Source organism: Buteo buteo, chromosome 3, assembly GCF_964188355.1.
Source record: "Buteo buteo chromosome 3, bButBut1.hap1.1, whole genome shotgun sequence".
In the NCBI taxonomy this organism is placed as follows: Eukaryota; Metazoa; Chordata; class Aves; order Accipitriformes; family Accipitridae; genus Buteo; species Buteo buteo.
The window spans coordinates 43,759,761-43,786,408 of record NC_134173.1 but is presented as its reverse complement, the minus strand read 5'-3'; the positions used below and the strand labels follow the sequence as shown (position 1 = coordinate 43,786,408).

The window sequence follows — 26,648 nt, the reverse complement described above, 5'->3', positions numbered from 1 at the left end:
AGCTGTCAGTTTCATTTTATTCTTTATTAGTGGATTTCACTTAATTTGCTTTAAAATGATAGGTTCATTGTAAAAAAATTTGATTATCTGACAAAAAGCTTTTCAGACTGTGGAGTACGGAGTGTTTTGTGTGTGTAGTTATTGACTGATCTTTAATTATACTGTAGTTCCGATTTCAGTTTGATCTTGTCTCTTAGTGAGTTTAAGTCAAGCATATTATTCCCTTTAGAAGAGAACTGTGTTGCCTTGACCTTCCAGTCAAATAGTTTAGAATATTTTGGAGCATGTGAAGATAATATTCTGTTATCGAGCTGAGAAATCAACAATCCTTCCCTCCCGCCTCCCCCCCCTCCCCAACCTAGTGAAATTTTTAAATGCTCAAAGAACAAAAGATTAGTGGTGGAAACTTATTTGTAAGTAGCTTGTTAAAAGATACATGTATTGCCTTTTGGTTCCTTTAAAAAGAGAGAAATGTACAAAATGCTTGACATTCAGAACTTGAAGTATGGATTGGTCTGGGAAAATAACATTCGAACTGGGTTGCCAGATGTTAACATGTTTTATTAGAAATGAGAAGGAGGAGACTAATCTGCTTCTGCTTTCTCAGTACAGATTGAAAACCTGATATTCAGCCAAAAATAGATAAAACTGAAAAACAATTCTTCAAATTCAAATCCTGGTATTATTTTTTTATGTACAGAGTATTTTGTGAAGCTGTTTTGTTATGTGTCCTGCTGAAGCTTTAATGGAGCATGTCCAGACAATTATCTTTCTTTCCTCCTCTGGGCCTTGATTAAAACTTACCAGAAGAACTTTGATTAGGAAAAATTCATGCAGGATTGTGATAATCAAGTGTCTGGATAGCTTGTGAGTTTGTGAGTCTGAGCCGAATGATTTTGCCTGAGTTATGGGATACACTCTGCAGGTGCTTTCTTGAATGACCCGATTGATTAGGAAGGAAAGGATTTTTTTAATTTGTAGGAACTGTCATATTTTCTTTAGATTCCTTAGGTAGCAAGATGGACTGTAGCAGGTAGCTTTTTCCTAAATATCACCATTTTTAATCTTTACCTTGTTTCTCTTCTGGGAACTTTTTGGTATTTAAAGTTAGATTTCTAGTTAGAGAGTAATATGCAATCAGTTCCAGCAATACTTGCACTGTTAAAAATCTTGTGTGGGGTTTTTGTTTGTTTGTTTTGTTTTTGTTTTTTTTTTTCTTTTTCTGTAGAGAAGTTTTGTTTGAAAAGCAGGACTACCTACCCAGTGCTTAGAACTTCATATTCTGGACTTAAGATATTTTTCAGTAAGAAATGTGTGAATGGAAGAACCAAAATACTGAAAATAGAGTTGTTACTGGTCTTACTCTCTCAGGCTAGTAGGTTGTACTAGCAGGCTAGTAACAGCTTTGCTTATGAATCAACATGGTGGTGTTGTAACAACACTGTTGTTGCAGCCTGTTTACAACTTCTCTTATTCTGGTACAGGGTTACTGTTTGCCTCCATTCAGTGAGGGAGTGCTTGGAAAAAAAAAAATCTGTATCCTGCATGCAAAAACTTCTACAAAACAGAAAGGATGTTTTTTGTGAAATATTTTGTAACTTGAATGGGGGAGGAGGTGACAGCCTGTAGCTGATAAGTGAAATATAAATTCTTTGCCAGGACTTCATCATAGTACTGACAGTGCTTTTGTGCTAACAGAGTTTTCTGGGTACATTTAAATCTTTGGGTGTGGAAGAGAATCATTGGCAGTTACTGCAGAAATATTGTTGGGTCTCTCTAGGGTGCAGTGGCTTTACCAGCATAAAACAGAAGAGTGGAGCCCCTCTGGGATTAATTTTTAATTTTTAACTATTTATGAGTGAGTTTTTCTTCCTCTTTGATCTCCAAGCCAGATTAAGATTTGAGTTTACAGTGTCTAGGAAGGCTTGGCCTTGGAAGGCCACTCGGTTCTTAGATCATTGCAACAAAGAGAGGGGAATCTGAGTGCACGGAAATAGAAGGTTTCTAACAAAATTCAAGTACAGATGTTTTGGACACCCATGCTTCCTAGTCTGTGAAGTTGCTGTTCCATCTTTCAGTTTCTTCATATCCTCACGATACTACCTAACTGAGCATGGCTAGTAGAGTCCCTACCACTCCAGGTGAAAAGGCCGCCACATTCCAGCTTAATCGCCCATCATAGCTTGTTTTAGTGGTGAAAGAAGGTGTGGTGATGGAGCATTTCCTCCAGCAGAAAGGAATGGAAGCTGTTTGCCCATTTTCTGCTTTTTGTTCTACTCATAGGTTTCTGCTCTACTGGTAGAGAAAAATTGCTTTATGCCCAGCTGTTTTCTGCCAAACTGTTATTGCTGCCCTTAATACATCCTGTCTGGTACTGAATCTCCTTCTGGTTTAATCAGCTCAGCTTTTCTCTCTCTACTTTTTTTTTTCTCTTAAAAAAAAAAAAAGTCCCTAAAATAGACTTTGAAGTCTATATTAAGGGTTGTTCATAGGTAAATTATTTGACTAAGATAGCTCATAATTTAGTTTACTCATTTAAGATATTACCCTTTTAAGACACTGCACATCTCCTGCAGCATTTCTTGAAACACCAAGAAGTGGAATATTCAAGAATTGCAAAGATAAGGCAGTTGAATGTATACATTGATCTTCAGTTTTATTTTCTTTGTATCATTTACACTTTATAGAGTTTGTATTTTCAGCTCTGAGGAGATAATAAGCCAGGAGTATGGGCACACAGTTGACCTTTATTGGATTATGGTGTTAATATTTTACTGCTAATCAACAGAGCCAATGTAATAGTGTATGTATGCTTTGCCTACTCCAGTTATGAATTATATGTTAACTGAAACAATATTAATTGGCTACCTTAGTTGCTCTCAGCTTTATGTACATAATTCATACTTGGTAGTGATGCCTATAACTAAGGGTGCCTTGCTTTTTCACTGTACGCGTTTTTGTTTGCATGTAGCTTTGTTAAAGTTTAACTCTGTAGGCTCCAGTTTTCCAAGGGAGAGGCAAAGCTGTTCTAAGAGTTCTGACAGTGGGATTAGAACTGGAAATAGACAGCTGATATTGTGAAACTGCTTTTTAAAGGCATTGAGGAAGGTAATTTTCGCATACCTTCCAAGAGCTAGATAAGTTTTCATGGCGGGGGAGGAAAATACCTTTGACTGCACTGTTGCATTGTGGGGGATTGTGGATAAAGTCTGTCTGTCTACCTGTCTGTCCATGGGTTTGTGGTAGAATCAGAAAAAAGATCCCTGGTTTTGGGGAATGTGATGGTGATATTGTCATATATGCTTTAGAAGTAGTGTTGTCATATATCCTTTTGAAGTAGTTGACAGGGATACAGAGACCAGTGGAATAATTTTCTATGTTAATAATCATTCATGTGAGATAAAACATCTAGCTCAGTGGTGCACAGTAACCAAACTAACTGGTTCTAGGAGATGCATTCCGAAATACTCATCTTGCCAACTTCCAAATCTCCTCCTGTACTAAATTGCTACCTTCTCCACCTTTTCACAAATCGCAGCTTTTTATATGCTTCTGCCCTGCCTTCTGCTTCTTTATATGATTCACCAGGAATCAACACAAGTGAGAATTTAGCTGTGGCATTTGAGATGTTTCCATACCAGTTTCAGAGGTTGCCACATAAGACGTGCCAGTTCAGAGAAAGAAGAATGTGTATTTTTGTTTAGCAAAGGTGCTAGAAGCTACTGGCTTCAGAGATATATTTAACGTGAACCATGACAGACAGTGAGTGCCATCTATCAGGATTGAAATGATGGAGGTTGTTGTGAGCTGTCTGGGGAGCCAGCAGGAATTTTACTCCACTGACGCCCAGTTAATTTTGTGTTCTTTGCTCCATATGCTTTGAGAAGTCTTATGAGCTTGACACTTTAGAAAATTTGTGGAGGTTAATTGAAGGGGTTGCACAAATCCTAATTGATGGAATTAACAACAGAATACAAGCCATTGCTGTCAGTCATGTCTCAACTACTTGAATAAACTTTCTTTTGGAACTAATGTTTGGATCAGTGTTAAGCTGTGTTCTTTGATTTCATCCTTGAATCATCCTTTCCTGTAAAGGTGAATTCAGCAATCTTGGTTTCAAAGACTTCCACCTTTTTGAAAATACTTCTGTAAACTACTGGTTATGTCACTACTCTTTGCCTTTTGCAGCTGGTTATTCCTTTAGTTGAAGGACTGTGTTGTTACCCAATCTTGGGTTTCTGATCTTCCTACCCTGCTGTTCTGTTTCCCTCTAGGTAGTGAATGGTTTTGCCAATTCGATACTTTTTAGTTTTGGTTTATTGGGAAGTTGTATTAAAAGAATGTTTAAGCATAAAATCCTCTCTCAAAAATAAGGAAAAGATCAAATTCAGATTGCCTATGCATGCTTCATTTATTCCCCCTTTACGTAAATAACTCCATGATTGCAGTCCATGTTTTCTTTTGCAGTCTCTTTAAAGAGAAGGTGGAGAAGCAGGAAGGGAGCTTCTATATGAAATCTTATGATGGATTAGCAGAAACATTGGAAAGATGGTTTTGTGATATGAAAAGAACAATCCAGCAAGCAGAGCACCCAAGAGCATATTAATGTATAGATAACATCTGTTTGGAGGTTATTGTGGGAGTGAGTGGCTGCACTAGCTTGTGTTTTGACTTAAAGGAGCTGGTTGAGAGGCTGAAAGGAACCTGAGTATGTGATTTTTTAAAAAAAAAGGTATTCCTGATTCATGGTAAGAAAAAAAGCAAAAGTAATAATGGTATTGACTTTAGATATGCATGTCTCAAAATAGCTGGAGATCTGTAAATAAAGGACTCCTTGTAATTAAGAGTGTTGAAGGGCTACAAATTTCCAGAAGAAAATACTAATTTACGGTGGCAAGCTGTCTCAATATGGAAAAAATATAGGAATAATAGTAAAAGTCAGAATGGCTACATGAGGTTCTATTTAGTGACTTGAAGACTGAAAAGGCTTTGTATAAAACAGAAAAGTGAAAATAAGTAATTACAGCTAAAGCTCAATATGAAAGAAAGGGACAAGCATATGAGTGAAATCTACCCATGGTTCATTGTTTTATATTAGCAGATTAGAAAAGCATTAAGAAAGGTTTTTATAAATCACTAGAAAGATGAAGAAAGGGATGAGCCTGCGAATAGAAAAGGTAAGGAAAGAATAGATGATACAGTTACTTAAATTAACAACAAATAATGCCAAGCAAAAAGGACAGATTCAATACCTTTTAGGTGTTGGGTATTATGTTGGTCACTAGGATTCAGCTGTGTGGATTGATTTTGGTTTTTTTTAAGTGTTTAAGCAACTGAATCTGGTTTTTTTGACAATTACTTTGAGTTTCCAGATAAGTATTATTTTTATTCTTGTACTGTTGTGTGAAGAAAGGGTGGCTTCTGGAAGTCACTGAACCGAATAGTCTCTGACACCTGTAAGATATAATGGACAATTAACTTGTGAGTACCTAGCTAAAAAGTAGCCAAAATGGATCACATTGAACTAACATGACTTTCTCCTCTTATTGTGCAGTAACTATTGTGAAAGAGAAGCAGTAGCTGTATTCTGACTGTGCAAGTATTTCTGGCTTGTGCTATTGTGACATTTGAATAAGCACACAAGAGAAATGTATAAATTGGTGGATTCTTGGATTCTTTTTTTTTTATTAACCGCAAAGACCACTTCTCAAGGTATCACAGTTGCAGTTTGATTGCAGTAAAATCACTCTTGTTTCAACTGGATTTCTGATTGACAGAGAGCATTTGGTTCTGTCAAGCTGGGTGGACCTGCTAAAGGGGATTTTGAGTGCAGTCTGCATTGGCTTGAAAGAATTATGTGTTGTGTTTAGTAAGGATTGGGAAAGGAGAGAAATAAGTTGAAATAAGTAAAAGAATTCTCTTCTGTATCCATGAAGAGTAAGAGAAGTAATTTGACATAATTTATTCAACTCACCTAGATCTCTTATTGTGAAGAAAATTCTTCCAATTACAAAAGCAAGAGATAGGGTGATGTGGAAAATGTTAAAGGCTTTTAACTACAAGGATATTTTAAGAATCTTTGATCCATGCTTATGGTAGGAAGATGGGGAGGTGACTTCCCTGAGGTATCTTCAAGTCCTAAGTTTATAAGATTCTACAAATGAGGTGGTTAAAATTGTCTGAAAAGTGTTAATCCATTATACTTTGTCCTGCTATGTATGTTGCTGCTAATTCTCAAGAATTTTGTGCCAGAAAAAGTTTTCTGCATTCATGGCTGTCAAATACAAGGAAGGCTTTCCTCCTGAAACTGTTCCTTTTCAAATGCTTAATTTCAGAAACTTAGGGTTGCAGCGTGCCTTTTGTACATAACGTGTGTGGGCTTCGTATATCAGTGTCATGTTTTTTTAAAAGTACATAATTATCTTGAAGCTAAGAGTGCATGTTTCTGGATTTGTGCGTGATATTACAGTTGTCTTTAGACTTGGTGTTACTCTGAGAAAATTAGTGTTCTTTGTAACCTCTTTGGTCAGCCAGTACAAATATTGTTAAACACTGAAGAGGAATTAATTTCAAGTTGTTACATTTAAACTTTAGATGTTTTATGAATTACTATGGTAACCAAGAGCTTAATTTCCTAATTAAACTGTATGAATCTGGCCTTCAAGGGCTTCATTTAAGATTTTTTTTTTCTAAAACTACATCTGGCTCCTGATAATCCAATTTTGTGTACTAATGAGACACAACATGAGACAAATTATTTTAAGTTGTGTTAAGGGAGAGAGGAAGGAAAAAATAGTCCTTCATAGTATCTTTGGAGAGTATCTTCCAAATTTTCTGCATATCCTTAGTTGCATATTGGCCTGTGTGTGCAAGCATGTAGCAAGCAGCTTGAGGAAAGTGATTCTTCCCCTCACTCTGACACATCTGGAGTACTGTCTTTAGGAACCCCCAGTTGAAGAAAGACATGGATGTGCTGGAGTGAGTCCAACAGATGGCCACCAGGATGGTTGGGAGCTAAACTACATGATGTTCAAGGAGACTGGATTTCTTCAGCCTTAAGAAGAGAAGGCAAAGGGAAGATCTTGCTGATGCCTACAACCTAAAATGGGGCCACAGTGGGAAGACAAGGGGCAACAGACACAAATTGGAATGTGAGATATTCCAATAAGATACAAAAGAAACATTTTATACCAGGAGGGTAGTCAAACACTGGAATGCATTGACCAGAGAGGTTGATTAGAAGACAATTTTTGAAATATTGGTTAGCCCCTCTCTTAAAACAATTATTCAGTGTTTGGATTAATTCTGGTTAGTAGGCCATGATGCCCTCTACAATTTTGTTACAGTTGCTATAGAGTACTCTCGAGCGTCTTCTGGAAAAGGTCTGTAGGCAGCTGTTCATTAGTTTGTACAGAAATAATTGAGTTGATGCTTGATAGAACAAACCAAATTTTGAACATGTGTGGTGAAAGCCTATTAAAGATACCCAGCTGTGTTCATCAGATAAGGTATGATTAACTTGTATGACATGGTTAATGGAATAGTAGGGTGTTGTAAAATAGATAGTATATTTTATTATTCCAGTTGGAAAAAAAACAAATAAGGGCTTATATTGCCACAAGTACCCCTTCTTAAATGTGTATCAGTTGGTCCAATAGAAATAATTATCTTTACACAAAGACTTTGCCTTGCTTCTCTCTGTAGTGGCTAGAGTAATACTTAATGAAATTTTTAAAAGCATTTCTTTCCCCTTGAGCTGTCTAAGACTTTCAGAACTCCTGACATGGGGACTGGAGAAACCTAGGAATTTATTATTAAATCGTATTTTTGTCCTTTAATTTCAAGGGAAGTTATCCAAGATAGTCAGTATAGCTGGAGAGAATAAAAATGAAAAGGTTCTGTGCCATCTCTAATAGCAGTTGTTGGTCTTCTGTCCTGATTGCTTGCAATTGTGGGGTGAGATCCTCTTCATCTGTGTGTGTGTGTTGTTTTGGGTTTTTTTTGTTTGTTTTGTTTTGTTTGGTTTTTTTTTCCTTCTGGCCTTACCCTTAGGGGGAGCAATGTTGAGATACATGAAATCCATCAGGGCATAGTACAATGGAGAACACAGCTGACAGGGTTAGAGTGGTTACAGTAAAGCTGAAGGAAGTAATGCCTTTTGCTGATACTTGGTACTGTTTGGGATATTGCTCTGAATGAAGAACAAGTCCAGAAGAGCTGTGGGTTTCTTGACCTCTGCATCCTCTCCCTCCAATGTGGAGCTTTGCCTAGGAATTTACTGTTAATCAGAATTACACTGGAGTTTTGTATGCATAATAGGTAATCATAATCAGGTTTTCTTTGTTGATTCCCTTATTTCACAGTGATAAGTTTCTTTGATAAAGTTTGCTTTCATTTCATTACAACACTAGCAATGTTACAGGCTTGCTTTTCTGGGGGACTTACGTTATTGAGTTTCTTGGGCTTAATAGTCAGATAACATATCCATTTTCTACTGAATGTGCTCTTTTCAGCTTTATATGGGAATGACATGGTTTTTTTTTTTATTTATATTCTCACTGAGAGCTGCAAATACAGGTCAGACTGAACTTACATTGATACTTGTTTGAACTGGCTAACTAAGGAAAGAGAATTTCTTTTTTGTCTTTAAAAATATGATTTTGTTTACTGTGATACTTTTGACCCAAAGTGTAAATAGTATCTGCTGTTATTTCTCTGGGATGCATTTTTTGATCTTAATATATTTTGTATTGCAACTGAGGAGAAGCAATGTGTTGTCTGTATGTATTATTTGCATTCAATGGGCAGGCCCCCATGACAGTGTGAGTAAATGTTTTAAGATCAGAGGAACAGAGTGCATCAATGGTACACTGCTGATCAAGTACATGTTTTACTTTTTTTTTCTTCCCCTTGAGTTACTGGTTTGTTTTTTTTTTTTAGAAAGAACCATAAATATTATATGTGAGAACTGAAAAGCTGTGAAGCAGTCAGAATATTTTTGAACTGGTGAGATGGATAAAAAAGTGACTGAGACTGTATTAGACTGAAAAGACGGTTGCTGGAGAAAAGGGCCAAAGGTCCAAACTTGAAATGAGAAGTGTTGGTAATTTGGGATTTTTGGTAGGATACAGAATAAAGAAAATTTCCTCTTTTCAAATTACTGTCTTTGATCAGATGCTGATACCTTAATGTGGCTGGTTTTAATTTAATTTTAAAATGGATTTTAGGCTCCTTTTTTATAAAGACAGTTACACAGTTTGTCTATATGTATAAGCAAATGGATGTACTGAATTATTTGCTGTTCTTAAGTACATTTGTTCTTTACTATTTTTTACCTAAAGTTTCTAAATCTCCTCTTTAAGAGAAAGAGATTGAATTTCCCTTATATAAGGTTCTAATCTCTGAACTTTTAAAATATTTGTCAGTATGATGATCTGTATGACAAGGCATACACAGGTTGACTACCACTGAGGTTTATTTGATGGTGGTCTTGGAAAGTGTCAGAAAGAGAATTGGCTTCAAAACATCTCTGCCACTCAAATTAAGGATTTGTAAAATGGTTTTGGAACTTTGTTCTTTTGCAGTTTAATTCATAATAGTGGTGTTAAACACTGGTGTTTATAATGTGAAATTTTCCTAAACTGTGCATAAAGCAAAGATGAACACTAGGAATCTAATTTGTTTTTCACTGTATTAGCAATGTATATAGCTTTCCTATGAAAATGCTAGCAATGTTTTTTCAATTTGTTTATATCTGTACACCAATTATAACAGCCTTTAAAATTCTTTTATGACAACATTTCACTTCAAAACATATTTGTTTAATTGCTTGCAAATAAAAGACTTTTAAAGTGTGTATCTGTGTTCAAGGTAGGAACTTTCAAAATAGAAGCTCGAAGCAAGTGTTCAGGGCAGCTTGATGGAGGCAAAGTTATTTTGAAATGTAAATTGTGAATGTATGGAGGCCTTTTCTTTAGGAGTTGTGTGTCTGAATTTGTTGTAGTCCTATTTCAAAGGTATTAAAGAGATACTGAATCACTTCTATGTTGGCAAATGAACGCTTTATTTTCCCCAGTGGATTTTTTTAAATTCTACTAAGCACCAGAAAAATTATTTGGAAAATTAGTAAGAAACAGCTACAAATGCGTGATAAACCTACATTTTAAAAAATTGTATGTTGAATCAAAATTAGATACTAAACCCCAAACTATATATTTTTATTCCTCTTGAGGGTAAGGTAATTTTGACGAGTGGGATGATGGAAGTGGACTGGTAGGTCGTAAACCTTAAAATGGTTGGCAGGAAAAAGGAGAGTAAGAAATGAGAAAGCCTTGAATTTTCCGTTATCTAGATAGCTTGGAGATGACAAAACATGTTGCATAACTGTTTATATGGAGAAAATACACTCTGAAAGCGGTGCCAATGATAGCACTTTACAGAGGTTGCATTTCCCTTGCTCCATACATTGTAAGAAACAGTTCTGGTAGTTACATAGAAGCAGCTGGTTGCAGTTACCGATTTATCCCTGTCAAAATAGGTGAGAATTACCTGAGCTACTGGTGTAACACTTTTCTAAATACTATGACTCTGTAGGCTCTAAGATACAGTTACTATAAAGTTATAAAATAGTTTATGATCTGCAAGTCACATAGTCTTGTTTTAGTTTTGTGTTCTGTCCTCTGGGATGGCTTAGAACAAGGCAAAAGCTTGCACAGATGCAACATAGAAGTGTCTTAAATTACTTGGAGGAGGAAGAGTTTACTGTTAAAATCTTGGAGAATTAATTGTAAATCTGATGCTATCGGGAATATGAAATGTTCATTGATAGATGTAGAGCTCTGACTGACATCTTTGTAATATGACAAAACCCTGGATACCTCTGTGTATTTCATATCACAACAGTTCTTCACTTGTCACTGTTGCAAATACAAGTGCTGTTCCATTTTACCAAAAAAGTAAGTTTAAAGCCTGTGACTTTTTGCCTGTGACTTTTCAGTTTAATTTCTAGGAGAGGAGTCTTCCCTCGTGCTCACCTTTCAATTTCACTTTATATTTAAATTTTCAAATAAAACTCTTTTTACCTTTAGTAGTTAATGAAGTGTACTTTAGTGTGTATGTTTATTGTTGAACTTTATTTAATATTTAAAATATTCTATACAATTTCTTTATAGAAACGATTACAAAAAGAACTATTGGCAATGCAAAATGATCCACCTCCAGGAATGACTCTAAATGAAAAGAGTGTACAAAATTCAATTACGCAGTAAGTATACATTCTATTTTATTTTTGCTATCAAGCTGAAAAGCGTAAGTAATTAGAAGTTCTCTGCATGCCACTTCCACCACTTATTCCAAGTAACATTCTGCATTTTTGTTTTTAGTCCAGGGAGTGAAATGTTGCTCTACTTAATGAGCATATTGCAGTAATGTGCTGGACACTCTTAGGAACTGGATAGTGAATTTATTAAATTTTTATTAGGCATTTCACTGTCTAACAAAATGTCAATTGGTAAAAGCTTCTGCATATTTTAGAATAAAATAATTTAACAATCTTTCATAGCTACTGACCTGTGAAACCCCTGTAGATTTACTGAAATAATGGAGTAGCTGATTTAGAGTTTCTACATTATTTGTATTGAGTATATTTCGTAGCTGTTAATTTCCATTACCTTCTTTCTCTAAAGCAAGTGGAAGAAACTTCTTAAAGAGCAAATTTATCTAAGTATGTTTTTCTGCACTTTCCTTCCTGCTGTATTTTTTTCTGTGATTAGTGAAACAGAAGGAGAAACATGGTTAAATATTGTGTCCTGTCCATTGAAATGGACAGAGATTGTTCCTGGTATTAATTTAAATTATTATTTTAATTGACTGAAAGTCAAAACATTTAGACTGTGTTGATATTTCTTTTAGATAATTTTCTTAGTTTAATTTTAGAGAAATGTCAAAAAAATCTTAGCAGATGTAAACATTTATGAGAGTATGAATCTCAGGCTCTATATTCTGGACTGTATTATTGATTGATGGATCAATTTAAAAACGTAACATAGAGCTGTCTTCTCATGTTGCTTCACATATTGTCCTGGTTTTGGCTGGAATAAAGATAATTTTCTTAGTAGCTGCTATAGTGCTGTGTTTTGGGGTTAGGATGAGAATATTGTTGATAACACACTGATGTTTTAGCTGTTGCTAAGCAGTGTTTATACTAAGTCAAGGACTTTTCAGCTTTTCACACTTCACTGCCAGCAGAGGCTGGGAGTGCACAAGAAGCTGGGAGGGGACACAGCGAGGACAACTAACCCAAACGAGTCAAAGGGTATTCCATATCATATTACGTCATGCCCAGTATATAAACTGGGGGGAGTTGGCTGGGGGGCACCATGGCTCAGGGGTTGGCTGGGTATCGGTCAGCAGGTGGTGAGCAATTGCATTGTGGATCACTTGTTTTGCATTATATTATTATTATTATTATCCCTTCCTTTTCTGTCCTGTTAAACTGTCTTTATCTCAACCCCTGAATTTTACTTTTTTTTTTTCTTTTTTCTCCCCAGTTCTCTCCCCCATCCCACTGCAGGAGGGGAATGAGCAAGCAGCTTGCATGCTGTTTAGTTGCTGCCTGGTGTTAAACCATGATACATCTGCATTTTTGGTGGTGGCACTCAGCCCATGTTACGTGAGGCTTTTCTGAGCCTTGTATATACTGAGTTAAACACTGCTATTGCTTTTTAAATGATGCTGGGGTTTGTGATACTTCATGCAGATACATATGACTGAAACAAATTGAAATAGCACCTTCCAGAGTTTGGTACAAATAGTAATAAACTGCTGTACAATTGTGAATTACAGCTTGTGTTTCTTGCTTTACTTTGGGTTTTCTGTTGGAAGCAAGATACTTATATTTTCTGAAAAAGGGACTCAGTCTAATATTGCAAGTGTTTTTCACTCATTTAAACAAAAAACAACTATGAAGTGAAAGTTTACAGCAGATGAAGAGATGTAAAAGGAAAAAAAAATACCTGTTGAGTGTTTTTTTTTTTGTGGATTTCCATTTTTCTTAGAATGTCTCTGTTCCCAGAGTACTACCTTATTGTTTTTTTCTGCTATGTGCAATTTTTATACTTTTCAATACTTTGCAAGTAAAAACCTCCTGTTTGCTGTCATGCTAGATTTTGGAATTGTCACTGTTTAAGAAGCTTACTGTCATGAATAACATCGTATTTTTTATCTTTGTGTTTTTTTGGTGCCAGGTAGCATGTTCTGAGTTCATTAATCAAGTTGCAGTTTGAACTGGTGCAGTAAAGATTTGTGTAGCAATACAAGCTTGGATTTGAAAGATGTTAAATAAAATAATTGGATCCTGTGATGTAACTGGGTTGTTTGAAATGTTAAGCAATCATATATTTTAAATACACAAAGATTAGAAATTTGAGATGGCTAAACCGTAAAGCACACAGGAAAGATGGGTTCTAGTGATTCCTTGACCATAAAAGGAGCAATGTCCAGGCAGAATTATCTTCTACTTAGTAAATGAAACTATTTTAAAAACTTGAAAGTGGAGGTTCTGGATCGCAAGGACTAATAAAACTGAAGAGTACTGGCGCACCATGTGTATAAATGTAAAAGCAGGAGGCATAAGAAGAGATAAGTGGTCTGGGGTGCAGATAGATTAAATCAAAAGAGTCTTCACAAAATTAAAATATGGAACACTGATACAGCCATCACCATGCTACTGTTGACGATGCATTCCTTCTGAAGAGTGTGACAGCTAGCAGTTCAGTAGAAAAAAGAGTAATAGAGGGCAAGATAAAAAATGTGCGTGGCTTAAATACAGGGGGAGAGTGTATGTGATATGAGGATGGAGAGGTTGGGAATAGGGTCATCAGGACTGCCAACTGGAGGAGATGTTGACTTTTCTGAACACGCTGCTGTTCTGAAAAATCTTGGCTGCCTCACTTGAGTCTGATATAAATCTTATCTGAGTATTTTTGTAGTCTCTTGCTGAATCTTTACCTTATCGTGTTGCTCAAATGTGTAAAACTCAACGAAGGGTGAAAGACAAAAATGGGGAAGTTGTGCTGCAAAGGATGGTATTAAGTGATCAACAATAGAATGCCAGAATGACAGAAGCTGGATAGCAGACTGTTGCTGTATGTGTTGAACAATATGCAAAGCATCTATTTTTGACTGGATTAAAAAAACCCCCGACAACCCAACCCAAACCCAACAACAATAAACAACTCACACCCAGCTACCCCCTGCCAACTCCAGCTGTCAGTTACTTCCGTGTTATTATGATGGAAGGAGCAGAAGCAGAGAAAAAAAAAATACTGTGATATGTTGAGGTGTTACCTTTATTACAGTTGCAAATCATCCTTTTTGTTTTGTTTTGTTTTTAATTTTCTGTGACCTTTTCCTTTTTATACTATTCACTTTTCCAGTTTTGGTTCCATTGCCTGCCAGGTTATATACCATTTAATTTCTGAGTTTTTCACAGATGTAGGTGCAAGAGGAGCAGTCCTTCCCCTTTGGATACAGATTTTATTTTAATAAACTGTATCGATGATTTCCTTGACAGAAAAGTAAAACAACGTGAAAGAGAATGCGTAGTAGTTTATTTTGTTCCAAGCTTGTTTCTGTGTAGAAATAAACTTTGGAAAAGGTCTTTGTTTCAGCTTTGTTGTCCCACATTAACAGTCATTTTATTGGGAACTGATGGGTCTGTGTTGAATTCAAGTCATAATTACTTGTATAATTTGCCGCACAATATCAATGCTTGTATGTAAAATACCAAGCTTTTTTCTTTCAAATGTAGATTTGATGTGTTACTCACCTTTGTGATGGTTATGATACTAATGGATAGTTTAGAAAATTGGGCTGTGATTGGTAATTGATTTGATTAGTCCTGTGGTCCAGGAGTAAAATTACTTGTCAGTCCACAATACTAACAATTTTTTCCCCATTCCTTAGGTGGATTGTAGACATGGAAGGTGCTCCAGGAACACTATATGAAGGGGAGAAATTTCAGCTTCTATTTAAGTTCAGTAGTCGGTATCCTTTTGATTCGCCTCAGGTAACCGCTTTCTTCCTTCTTGCTTAACGCTACCTTTAGGTTATAGCTGCATGACACATGCTGAATATTAGTGTCATCCCCATATCCTAATGTGAGGTTTAGTTACTTTAATTTGTATTAAACGCATTGTGCAGATGCCTTTTCTTTTAAAAAATGACTCTGCAGTGAGGTATAGTGCTGTGACAATCTACTTGGTTTCGTAGGAGATGAAAGAGCAGTGTAAACTGGAGGCTTCTTTGAGGTTGATATTCATATCATGTGAAAGAGCAACACAAGGTAAAGTGGGAAGATCCCCTTTACTGTGGTGTAGGAGTAGAGTAAACAACAAACTGCTTCTTTGTCCCCTCTCTTTTTGCTTCCAACTTTTTTTTTTCTAGTTTGTTTTTAAGCCTCTTGCATCTTCTCTGCTGCCACTATTCATACAGCTGGAGCAATATTGTTCTTGTGGTAGGGATTCTCATAGATACATGACATCTTTATGAGAGGCCTATAAATCTAGTGGTTACAGCTGAGATGTGAGATACTGTGTTGCTTTCATGGCAATGTAAAGAACTGAAGGGACAGCAATACTATTAGGCTGCAGAATGAGATCTGTACATCCATCCCTCCATTACCTGAGGGAAATGTTACAAAACACGGCTGGTAAGAGTAGTGTTCAGCTATCAGTGCTGCCTTTCTGAAAAAGGAAGAAGAAAAGCAAGAGTGCCTTAGTTCTTATCCTGTCTGTTTCAGCACAAAGTTCCAAGAATGATCTCTGACACTTTTCTCATTGGTGTTGAGACTGAAGCATTGACCTGAGAGAGACACTTAAACCATAAACATGACATGTTTTTAGGTACTGTGATTAAAACCTAGAATGCTGACTTTTCAGTCTTAGGTTTTAAGGAACAAACTGGCCACCTGTACTTCTGCACTTCATCAGGTTTGCAGTGAACTAATCATAGGTCATCCACAAGAGAGTAGCCACTTTCATTTGGTTCCAAGCATGTACTGTTTGTACTCATTATCCAACCTGTGTGTGTGGCTCTGTGCAATTTATTGTAAAACAGCAAATTAGATCTGTACACGTACACTGACTTTTAGCGCAGAAAACAATTAAGAATTTAAGTACTGGATACTTGACTGTTGTAGATGGCTAGAATTTCCATTATAAAAATGCTGCTGTGCGAGTGGTTCATTCTACATTACAAACCTCTGGGTCATAATTCTCTCTCCTGCAAATCTACTTATTGTGAATTGGCAGTTTACACTTCTGCTGCTTAATCATTTGGTTGTTTTCTGCCTTTAAATATATATTGTCTATCATAGTGTGCATACTTTTACTTACCTAGCATGCCTAGTTCTGGTTTTCCTATAAAAGGAAGATGTTAGTTAGAAGTGAGATACATTACTAGATTATGAAGGTCAGCTCTTCAGTGCTTAAGAAATACCAATTTAAAGACCCATGAAAGATCATTCTGCATCCAGTTTTTGTACTGCCTTAGAAAAAACCAATCTGCCATTTGTTAAGCCCTCTAATTTTAGTTTCCTGCATGATGAAGGTGTTGCTTCTTTCTTTTAGTCAGTGATGAGGTGGGTGTGTTGTGTACATGTATACATATTTGTACACATACATATATCTATATAACTTAGGAAACACTTAAGAGGCTTCTGGGTATTATGGTTATGAGTGGTAGAGATTTATTGTGTCATTGCATAAAAGATTACTGACAGTGGTTATGTTGGATAAGGAGCTCAGGCGGGTAATGCTGCTACAAAGGTTTCACTTTTACTCCATTTCCGTTGGTCCTGAACCAACTATGTGTTTGACAAAAACTTGATGTAAGAGCAATAGTCAAAATTGGTTTTCTAACCTTTTTTTTGACTGTGATATTGTCTTTTAATAGAGAGGAGTTAGGGTTCTAAATGCTATTCTTACATATTCATCCATGTCAAATAAAAATGTATTCCCTTTGAAATAATGATCTAAAAATATTTCCTATATGGTAGCATACTTTGGTTGTACAAGTCCTTTATTTTATAGTTAGTAGGATTGATGCATTTTACTCTTTATGCTGGCACCTGGATTAGTTGTCCAGAACTTAATTTCTGTGGTGTCCAGGTTATAGAAATACTTATTTGTGAATCTCGGTTGTGTTTCCTGGTGTATAACATTGTGGCTCATGAAATCATTAAAATCCAGTGTTTTGGCTAGGCAACTGTATTCCTCAGGATGTGAGAGACTGAGGCCGCAAGATACAAAAAGTTTAGTTTGATGTTTTTACACTGTTACCTTTGTATTTTTCTATGCTGTATAAATATTCATAGAAAAAACCCTACATATAACCATTTATTTAACTTCATCTTCACTAGCTATTTAGGCTTCCATTGTTTTATTTTACATTTCAATTAACAGCTTCCAAAAATTAATGAACCTCACATGGTAAAGTGTATTATTTAATGTAAGTGAAAATGGCAGATCCACTTGTTAAATAAGATATTGTGTTCCCCAAAGCAATACAGTTATTTAAAATGTGGAACATAAAATACAGTAATGTTTGTTCTTTTTTTTAGGTCATGTTTACTGGAGACAATATTCCTGTTCATCCTCATGTTTATAGCAATGGTCATATCTGTTTATCCATTCTAACAGAAGACTGGTCTCCAGCTCTCTCAGTGCAATCTGTTTGTCTTAGCATTATTAGCATGCTTTCCAGCTGCAAAGAAAAGGTATGGGCTTTTTTAGCACCGTTGGAGCAGAATAAGTAAAAGTTAATAGTTTTCTACTTTGCAAAGTGAGATTTTTCATTTCTCAAATTCTAAAATAGGTAAAACTACTATATCTACATTTCTACTACTGAAAAAATACTAAGCTAGAACTGCAAAATAAACAGTGCAGTAAGTACTTTGTCACTGTTTTCATGGTAAACTACTCATATATCATTATTGGAAAAGAGGAGTGAATGGAATCCTTCTAGTTGTACTAATTGTGAAGTTCAGTCATGTTTTAGGACAATTCTGTGTAAATTGATTCTATCTCTAAAGGCAGTGCAAAAGGCTTATTGAAATGTCTTTAGTGCAGATGTTTTGTTTATTTGCAGCTGTCCTATTTCAGTGATCTTTATAATTTTCATTTCAGGAAGGTAAATGGTGCTAAGCTGTTTTTTTGGTCATAGATGAGTGGTACTGATACCTCAGACCTTTTCTGTGAAGAGACTACCCTTTTACTTTTGACCATTTCTTTTGCAGTGGAATATCTGTGGAAGTTAGATGTGGTCAGAGCTTGTACATCTGTGCTATCCAAACATGCCTATTTATGTCACATCCCAATCAGTCCTAGTCATGTGTATGTGATAGAAAAACACCCCCAAAATGGCTTTGTATTGTATCCTAGGACTTTGATTTTGCATAATGATGACACTTACGAAGAAAGCTGAAGAATATGAAGTATTTATCAGATATAGATGTTTAAGTTCATTTTTTCACCCACTCCAATCTGAGACTTATGGATGGGAATTGGATCTAATATATCAGAATTAGATTCCAAACTGCAAAGGAATCTCATTTGGTTTTTTTGAACAGCTATTCCTTTCTTGTGGGTTGTTTCCTTTCCTTTTTTTTATTCATTTTATTTTGTTTTTATTTATTTCTCCCCTGTCTGTCTGAATTGTTTGGTATTTTTTCATTAATTTTTTGCTTGGAGTATCTCTAGTGAGAATTCTTACCTGGATCATTAAGAGATTTTTCTTGACAAAGTTGTAGCCCTGCCTGTTACCTCATTTTCACTGCATTCACATGGTAGCCTTTCATAAGCTTATTAAATAGCTCGTGTATTACAATATGAGGATTGTTTGATTATTTGTAGGTCTTTTCTTCTGTTGCAGAGGCGACCTCCAGATAACTCATTTTATGTAAGAACATGTAACAAGAATCCAAAGAAAACAAAATGGTGGTATCATGGTAAGTATTTAACTAGGAGCAGGCTGAAGGCAATGAAAATGTAGGAAAGTAGGAGAAATGCATTCAAAGCCTTAAAGTCTTTTCTTAAATTTCAAGAAGTTATTAAAATCCTGTTTCTGAGATACTCTGCTGTGATTTTTTTATATCACATTTTAATAATTCCTGATGGAAATTTAAACTGCACAGATTTATGTTCTAAATTGGAGGTTTGAATTTGAATGAAAGTTCTTATAAACTGTATTAGTACATGACAAGTCTTAAGTTTGGGATGGGGGAAGGTCTGTAATGAAACTAGGTTTAGCTCTAAACCCAGGTTTTCTTGTTGTTGGTAATGCTTTAAGAGCTTTTATGACAATTAAAAAATGCCTATGTATTTGTAAACAGCTATGTGTTTTAATAGATTTCCGCTGTTAATCAGAATTTCCAGTGTGGGACAGTTGGCTGACTTAAAGGCTCTTAAGAACTAGTAGTCAATAATATAGTAATAAGATTCTACATGTACATGGTAAAAAACCACCATGCTAAAATTGCTACGTATAGTACTACAGTGTCTGCAGTGCTAGTTGTTTTGGTTTGGTGAGGTTTTTTGTTTGTAGGTTTGTTTTTTGTTTTTTTTTTTCTCCCCTTCTTTCCATGTGCTCTCTGTCTGGCTTCATACAATGTGGTTTCTTTCTTCTGCCTCAATATTTGTCATCCTTTTCCCAGAGCTGGGGTTGACTGTATGTGCTTGTCTTAACCACTCCATTGGTGAGGAAAGAAAGAAGCAGGAGTTAGAGACGGGCTATGCTTTTCTTCTCTCCTCTATTGTTGGCCAATACTTTCTTTGCTTTCCCTGGGAAAATACTATATAAATGGTGATTATTGGAAGCCCGTGTATTTTGGGAAAGGATGTATTTAGAGCAAGTAATGCTGTATGCTAGGGTGGTGGAGGAGCAGTTGATGCCATCACTGCCTTTCACCGAAGGCTCCATCATAAGACATCCTCTGTTTTTCACTGCCTCCCCACCCCAGGACATCTTCTGTCCCCTATGTGAAATAAGACTGGGTATTTTGAGACAGTGGGAGTTAATGACTGGAGAGGCAAATGCCAAAACCTTCACCCTTAGATTCTTAAAAGCCCATGGATGCCTTAACAAGTGAAACTTGAGAGTTTCATAAGACTTGCTGAGACCAATGGGATTTTGATGTATGGTAATGTAACAGAATGAAACTCTGTTTCTCATAATACTCTAATAGTATCTCTAAAATAAGGTGACTTCAATTACAGTAAGAGGAGTGCTGTATGTCATAGGATTAAGAGGTATTTAAGAAACTCAGGACTGTTTATCATGTGGTTGTACATTATGTTGTTTTTAAAATTGATTCCAAGTATAATAATCCTATTGCCTGCAAGGCTGGGTTTTTAATCTTCACCAGATTATTCAGTAGTCACTTTCTCTTCTCTTTCTGTTTTCACACTCTTGTAATGTGTTTGGTGTTTCTCCATTTCTAGTTTTGCTTTATTGGCAATTTTGGGAGAATTTTTATTAAGTATTTTTATTTTCACTTGCTAGAGAAACAAGTAAAGTTTCATTTATTGGCTTTACCTTGTGATTAAAATATGTTTTGTCTGCTTTGAATTTGTAGTAGTCTTGATTCAGGATTGAAGTCTATCAAGAAGAACAGTCTACCAATACTACTTTGATTTCTTATTCATTAAATTCAATTTGAGTTAAACAAGCAAAACACCAAATGAGTATGAAAAGAAGTGTGGGTTATCTGACTCTGAAAGTTGCTATATAATTGTGGCTCAAAACCATCAAGCTGCTTATAGTCCACTGAACAAGTCAATTACTTTGAAGTAACTATGCAATGGCTGTTTTCTAAAAGTCAGAAAACCTTACCCCTCCCCAAATTCAGAGCAATCTAAAAACCAACCTGAGGCAAGAGAAAGCAAGTCAGTTCATTTAAATAACTCATACTGTTTTGCTTCATAGTCTTTTCATTTGGTTTTTAACTTCCCTTTTAAGTACTAATTAAAAAGGAGGTCATGATTAGAAGTTCATTGCGTTTTACTCCCCTACCATTAAATTCTTACACTAAAAAATAAAATATGCACAATGTCCATTGGACAAAAATTTTCTTAAATGCTAGAGGGTTTTTCCTTCAAGTTTTGTGTGTCACTTGCTCCTTTTCTTACTTACAAGTAATTTTGTTTCTCTTCTGTGGACATAAAACAAGACTGCCAAAGCATGATCTTTAAATTTTCAATGTTTTCTTAATGGGTTTGAAGAAATGGTGGGTTATACTAAAATGGGAGGTGTAGCTTGCCTGCTGATTTTAACCACCTCTCTCTGGAAAAGAACCGTCTTCAGTGTTTTGTCATCTGAAAAGATTTACAAGCCCTTGGAAAATGTGATTCTGTCATCTTATTTTCTGCTCCTGCTTCAACTGAAGTGTCACATATCTGATCTTGTGGTCGATCCACTTCAGGCTGGGTAAATTAGGGGCAAAACCCCAATCCCAACCAAGAAAGAAAACCAGCTGTGCAAGGGTAACAACTAGGTGAAATAAATGGCAGTGCTAATATAAGAACATGTGGAGGGAGATGCAGAGTGGTTCTGCCCCTTCTGTTGTCAGCTAGCCATTGGAAATTGAATCCTTGTGTTTTGAAGAGAAAGGAGGAAGACTGTCATCACTTCTAATATATGCATTTGAAGTTTTTTGGTTTTTGGGGGGTTTTGTGGGGTTTTTTGGGGGTTTTTTTTGGTTTTTTTTCCCAGTAAGTGCCTGGAATTTATTTAGCTGGGAGCAAGTAGTGCATGGTTGGGAGCTGATGTAAAGCAAACCAATATGAGCACAGAGGGATAAAGTAGCACTTTGAGATATATTCTGACATGTAAACATGTGTCTCCATGCATTTAGCTTATTACAGAGTTTTTAATCTCATTTCATCCCTGCCTCAACAAAGCAACTTATTGCATTAGCAGAGTTGTGGAGCCTTGTTTGCTACAAACTGAAGTCCTCGCAAGCCCTGTTTCAAGACTTCTGATCTTTGATAACTTAAAATATTTCTAGAATGTCTGCCCTGCAAATGTCTGCTTCACCTGTACACTGAATTTCATGTTGAATTTTCAACCTGAGAGTTGATGGTGTTGTGTTAAAGACAGAGGAGGATCTTCCAGATACAGTTTTCTTGGGCATCCAGGCTGAAATTGGTTTCATAAAGCTGTTGCCTGGCTTTGGTGTTGTCAGGAGGTAGATTTTTGTGAAAAAAAGAGGGCAATGGTGTTTGTTTTCAACCAGCACCTCCTTACTGCTTTTGGCTTGTTTTTTTTTTTTCTTTTTTTTTTTTTTTGAAGTAGGAAATGTTTTCTGTGGTGTTTGGCCCAAACTTTTGGTACACCATTTAAATACCCCTTCTATCTCTCTTGCATCCTTGTCCAACCTTTTTTATATGTATAGTACCCTACTATCAAAATGAAGAGTTTTTTTACATGCCATAGTATTGATGACATAATGTTTTCCAGTGAGAATGTAGAATTCTTAACTGCTACTTTATACATACTAAATCTGTAAACAGTAAAAATACTGTTTACAAGGCTACATTTTCTAGGTGTGCAAGCTAACAAGTGCATTAAAAATAACAAGACAGTAAGTTTGCTTTCTGCTAACAAACTTAATATTTACTGTTACCAGATGCAAATATACTGCAGGTTCGTGTGTGGAAGAGAAAGTTTAAAAGGGGAGATCCTTCACAGGCAAATATTTACTTTAATATTGCGCATAATGCAGAAAAGATTGTCATAGAATATGCTTTTTTGTAATATGTTCTGTCCAATCACAGTATCTAAAAATTAGTGAATAGAAATTATTTTCAGGTTTAAGATTTTAGGATTATAGTAGTAGCCTATTATTTTTGCATAATTCTGTCAGCTATAGTTTGTGTTGCTTCTTGAGAAATAAATGAATATACATACTTATATATAAATATATATACATATATATGTATAAAAGGTTGAGAATGCAGCAGGAGAAGCCCACTCTGCTAGCTTTTATTGCTATATATTCCTTATAAAAGGATTTCTCTATTTGGTAACTGGTGTGGACCTGCTGTACTTACAGGGGGCAAAATGTTAAGCATATTTAGTCTTTAATTTTCATGATGAGTGACCTTTTAAATATCAAGCATGGAAATTACTGTCCTTTTAATGAAATGTTTGCTAATACTAATATGCTTGGGGGTGTTATGTGTATTTTGGAAGTTTTGTGTTTTGATATTCTCTTCTTTTTTTCCTGAGTCGTTATGGAACAAAACTGCATAATTATTCAATTGGTGTATTTCCACTGCATGTTACTGTCTATGCTAGGAATTGTTTCTGCATACAGCACCTTGCTAATTTGGACTTAGAATGTTTATATGTTTTCCATAAATGCTCTTCTTTTATTTTAAAGATGACACATGTTGATGCCACCATTTTGTGATCCTCGTAGCAGAAGATAGTCCTACTGAGAAAATGAGCACTTTGATCATTCAGTCTTTGAACTTTAACCTTTGACTGGAAGTGACCTATAGGCAATGAAGACTACTTCCTTTGACTGCATTTTTACTAGTGTGCATTCTGGGCGCATGTTGATCGCTGGTTCAGTCCATGCAACTGACATGCTTTTATTAGTCATACAGTATTAATGCAGGTGTCCAGAAATGTCAGAATAATTCCATTATTTTTATTTTAAGCTTTTGGAAGAATTCCAGGTCTTCATATATTGTGCAATAACACTGAGCTCCTTGACGGTTTTGGTGCATCCATTGCCGGCAATGGACATTGTACCAGGGAAAGGTTTTGCTCCTGCCACAAAAAAAGATTGATGCATGACAGAGCTTATGAAAGTTTTGGATATATTTGGATTATAAGCAAGGGATCCTCCATTACCTTAAAAGCCTCCCCATTCTTTTATATTTGGATTCTATGCACTGTGGTCACAAAACTAGCAGCATGAATCAACATGCTTAGCTGAAGGACTGTAATAAGATCATAGCATATTTATTAAATTGTTTATCTGCTGTCAGATTGTTTTGACATGGAAGGTTTTTCAAGTGACGTTGGCAGAGAGGTACAATGTTATCCCTATGGTGAAATAAAACTACTTTTTGTATATAGTTATTCATATCTCTGAAGCAAAGGTATGAGTAATTTAGGGTATGAGTGATTTAACCAAGAATTTATTTTGGAGATAGAAGAGGATGGCAGTGATATAACTGAACTTGCTGCAGTCCGTAATTGGGCTTGTAATTTGTACTTTAGAGCTTTTTCCAAATAGATTGCACACTGTTATTTCCTGCTAGCCATCAGCATGAGCCCTACTGCCTACACCAATATTTCATTTATTTATGTGTTTGAAAGCAATCCATATAACATTTTTTGTTTGCATTCACTGTTTCTTTTGTTGTTGTATGTCATGTTTGAATGTTACAAAACAATATTTTGATTGAAAAGCTTTGTCAGAAGATATTTTCATGTAAATTATTTCTTTATCTTGTAAGCATCATCTTGTCTTTTAATCCTGTACTATAAAAAGAAAAAAAAAATACATTTTTGACAGAGGCTTAATGTTTTGACAAAAAAGTGTGGACCTTCTTATTTAAGTTTAGACTAAAGTATATTTTCTTAACTTGCTTGTCCCACGCAGCCATACCAATTTTTTTCCAGGCTTTTACTTCACCAAAAAAGGGGAAAAAGCCTAAAATCAGATTGACGTTTTTCTATGGAGCAACATTTATTGAAATGATAGTCATTCTCACCACTCTGTAATATTTTGATACTGCAATTAGGTTGTCTTTTTAGGAAGCACTTTTATAAACTTAATACCTTTACACATATGCAAAATTTCTATAACTTTTTTTACTGTTGCCTTATTGTTGCACTCAAAAAAAAAAATTCAAGCGATTAATGCATGAATGTCTAAATCAAGTAACTGCTTGATTTAAAAACAAAGAAAAGCCAAAAAAGCCCCAAACCTAACCCAGAACTAATAACTACAATAACAAAAAGAAAATTGGCTGAAAATACTGATTTTTTTTCTTACTGCTGTATGATAACTGACAAGTTTTATAGTCATGTATATACTTCTCTGTTACCTAATGTTTAAAACATTTTAAAGTGTAGATGCTTAACTCAGGGTGGATAGAGTTCAGATGGATTTGCTTCAGAGAAGTGTTTTGTACAGCAACTGAATTATGGATATTGCCAGTGAAGTGAGGCTACAATATACTTCAGGAACTGCTATTTTTTCCTACTGTACTGAAAATATCTCTTGGCCTTTAAAACTCAATGGTAAAATCTAGCTTTGGATATAAATTTGATGTGTGTATATATTTTCACAATGAGCCTTTAAAACATAGAATTCAGTTTCTTTTAAGAGCCAAAAATAATCATTTTAAGCAAATGAAATAGCTCTGCTCCGAACTTTTTGTTTAGCAAAATTTTATTGTTGCGAGTTAATCAAACTGGTTATTTTTGGAAATGGTTCATATAAAAGAGCAGTAATCTAATACTTAATCCGTATATTCATATTAACTGCTCTGTATTGATTGAAATGATTGGTGCCGCTTTGAGAAATTCATGTATGAATGGTTCACATAATGGATCCTATCAAATAGTCCACAGGAAAGAGACCTTATTGTGATATAAGGTAATGTCTCTGAAGAAATGGTTCAAGAACATCTTCTCAGATTCATGTATCTTTTCATATGGTGGCTTGCCATACTACAATACATGGTTTCAGAGAAGCTTTATGACATGCTGTATGTATTTTGTTGAAGATGGGTGTCGTAGTGCAAAGCATTATACGTTTTATTGACCTATGCTATCACATGGACTACAATGAAGTTAAATAACCAAATTTATGCTGCTCTTTAATAACCCTCCCCTATAATATATTTAGGTCAAAAAAATGCAAGGTAGATTAGAAGAGAATGTACCTCAGGTCTTTTAGTTTACAGTAGAAATGCCTCCATTGGTTCTCTTGTAGATCTGTGGGTAAGTTCACCTATATACAGAGGGCCAAGACAAAGCCTATATACCACTAAAGCCCTCAAAATAATGCAACTATTCTGACAATGCTATGATGTCCTGAAATAGGGCTTGAATTAGATGAAGGTGGTGCCATCCTTTCTGTAGGGTGACTCTGTGTATGTAACTTTCTTTCACTTGGAATTTCTCACATGAAATGGTTACAGAATTGGCTTGAAACGATCTTGCTTTTATTTTGTGTCAATGTTCATGTTGTTAAACACTTTGTTTTGTGTTTAGTGTCTTTATACTATAACACAATAAATTCTTGTTTTAAAATAGATTACTACCCTTGAATGGAAATACGTGTGGACCTTTTCATGGTGGAGTGCAGAAGCACTGTTCCTTACATTCAGCTACTCTTGAGACAAAGATGTCAGTAATTCCAAAATGCTGTGATGGATATCAAGGGAGGAATTTGGATGATAGTGAGGTCTTTCCTCTTTTCTCCAGAGGGTATCTGTTGTAACAGCTGAAGGAAATAGTTTCTTAAAAAAAAACCAAACAAAAAAATCACTAAGATATAGTGCTTTCATTTCCCATAGATGATCAAATACTTCCTTATTGTGGTTCTTTGCCGTTTGACAGAC

The 26,648-nt window shown here is 35.5% G+C and overlaps 1 protein-coding gene across 2 annotated transcripts in view; it reads left to right on the top strand.

Annotated features, from left to right (window-relative positions):
* UBE2W (ubiquitin conjugating enzyme E2 W) overlaps window positions 1-26,341 on the top strand; it is a 33,529-nt gene extending 7,188 nt beyond the window's left edge. The window contains exons 2-6 of one of the 2 annotated variants that reach the window (XM_075023456.1): window positions 11,172-11,263; window positions 14,965-15,067; window positions 17,621-17,776; window positions 18,931-19,006; window positions 23,441-26,341. In XM_075023456.1, the coding sequence (XP_074879557.1) occupies window positions 11,172-11,263; window positions 14,965-15,067; window positions 17,621-17,776; window positions 18,931-19,006; window positions 23,441-23,454 (441 nt within the window). In that variant the 3' untranslated portion in view covers window positions 23,455-26,341. Of the gene's footprint in view, window positions 1-11,171; window positions 11,264-14,964; window positions 15,068-17,620; window positions 17,777-18,911; window positions 19,007-23,440 lie in introns of those variants that run through there. The other variant, XM_075023457.1, reaches the window with a different exon arrangement.
* The last annotated feature ends 307 nt before the right edge of the window (window positions 26,342-26,648 follow it).